Raw genomic sequence first — 1,808 nt, 5'->3', positions numbered from 1 at the left:
GGTGCAGCTTGCACCCATGCACAAGACCTCGCTAGCACCCATGCGTGGGGCTCCTGGCACCCCAGCACTGATGCACAAGGGGTCATTTGTACCCCAGGACTAAAGCATGAGGTGCCACCAGCACCCCAGGACTGCTGCGTGAGGTGTCATTTGCACCCATGCACGAGGCCGCACTAGCACCCCAAAATTGACGCATGAGGTGTTGCTTGCACCCATGCAGGAGGCCCCAGCACCCCAGGACTGATGCACCCAGGAAGGTGCCRCTTGCACCCACGCACAGGACCTCGCTAGCACCCACGTGCGACGTCCCCGTCACCCTAACACCGACGCACGAGCCCCGACTTGCACCCCTCGACGCCGCTGTCACCTGGGGTGACACCTGAGCACGGGGTGGCACCTGCCCCCCTGCGCAAGGTCTGCGCCCCAAGGTCCCTGCCACCCACGCACAGGGTGGCCCCTGCCCACAAGGTCCCTGTCCCCCGGCCACCAACACGCGAGGGCTCCACAGCACCCAAGGGTGCAGCCTGGGTACCCAAGGGGGTCCTCCCCTTGCCCCCCCGCTTTCAGCTCCAACTCTCCCCCAGCATCTGCACCCCAGGGACCTGTCGACCCCCCCCCCCTCAAGGGCGCACCCAGCAAGGGTGGGGGGCACCCAGAGGGGACCAAGCCCCCCAAAAGGCTGCCCCTGGGGGGGGCTACATCACAAGGCAGGGGGGGCATTACCCCCCAATAGTAACAGTGGGTAACTGTGCAGTGGGGCCCCCAGCCCAGGTTGCGGGGGGGGGGGGGCATTGCGACCCCCTCCCCAGAAATGGGGGGGTCCCGCTGCGCCTCGCCCCCTCCCACCCCCCGCGCCGCCTCTCCCCCGCAGACAGGAGGGGGGAGCAGAGGAGTGGGCGGGGCCGCCCTGCGCGGCGCAGCCACTGAGCGCGTGAAGCGCAGAGAGGTGGGCGTGCCCGGCGCGCGCGAACCAATCAGCGCGCCCCTTCTCCACGGGGGCCGCGGCGGCGTTCCGAAATAGCGCGCGCCGCGGTAGGGGAGGGGAGGAGGGGGGAGGAAACCCGCGCGCGCCGAACGTGCGCTGCGTCATCACGGAGGGTTCCAGCACGTCACGCGTTACGCACGACCCCGCCCACCGCGCGCGCGCGCCCCGCCGCCGCCGCCCCCGGCGCTCACCTGCGCGGCGGCCGCCGCCGTGGGGCTCCCGAAGGAGTCCACCGAGGACAGGTACTGCGACTCGGCCGAGGGCGACGAGCTGCAGCGCGACGCGGAGTCGTAGTCACCGGGGAAGCCCTGGTACATGGCCCCGGGGAACCGGGGGCGGCGGCGCCACGCCAAGGCTGCAGCGGGAGCGCGGGAGGGGGAGCGCGGCGGCGAGCACCGGGCGCGTCAGGCGAGCGGCATCGCTCTGTCCCCGGGAGCGGCCGCCGCTGCTGCGCTGGGAGCGGCTCCGCTCCGGTGCCCGGGGCCGCTGTTCAAAGTCGCTCCAAGTGCCCGAGCCCTGTCCCGGTGCAGCGGCGCGCCCGCTTCTAAGGCCCCGCTCCGCCGGTACCGAGTCCCGCTTGGAAAGTCACGGCTCGAAGCGCCGGTAACGGCCGTCCCAGGCTGCGGCAGCGAGTCCCCGCGCCGCCGGTGCAAAGCTCCCGTTCGCCGCTCGTGCAAAAGCTCCGCTTTGGAAAGTGCCTCTCGGTGCAAGTCGCCGGTGCAATAAAAGCTCCACTCGGAACGTCCCGCGGCGCCGGTGCAAGTCCCGGGGCGCCGGTAAACTCCTCGGGGCGCCCCCTCCTCTTCCTCCCCCTCCTCAGAGT

General features: G+C 71.4%; 1 protein-coding gene across 1 annotated transcript in view; it reads right to left on the bottom strand.

Moving 5' to 3' along the window:
• LOC112958876 (protein fosB-like) overlaps positions 1-1,302 on the bottom strand; it is a 6,192-nt gene extending 4,890 nt beyond the window's left edge. The window contains exon 1 of the mRNA XM_026052815.1: positions 1,177-1,302. Coding sequence (XP_025908600.1) covers positions 1,177-1,302 — 126 coding nt within the window. The remainder of the gene's footprint in view (positions 1-1,176) is intronic.
• Between the last annotated feature and the right edge of the window lie 506 nt (positions 1,303-1,808).

The sequence above is a fragment of the Nothoprocta perdicaria genome, unplaced genomic scaffold (assembly GCF_003342845.1).
Source record: "Nothoprocta perdicaria isolate Ctin4 unplaced genomic scaffold, notPer1 scaffold_914, whole genome shotgun sequence".
In the NCBI taxonomy this organism is placed as follows: Eukaryota; Metazoa; Chordata; class Aves; order Tinamiformes; family Tinamidae; genus Nothoprocta; species Nothoprocta perdicaria.
The sequence above is the reverse complement of the archived record's forward strand: the minus strand, read 5'-3'. Positions and strand labels throughout refer to the sequence as shown.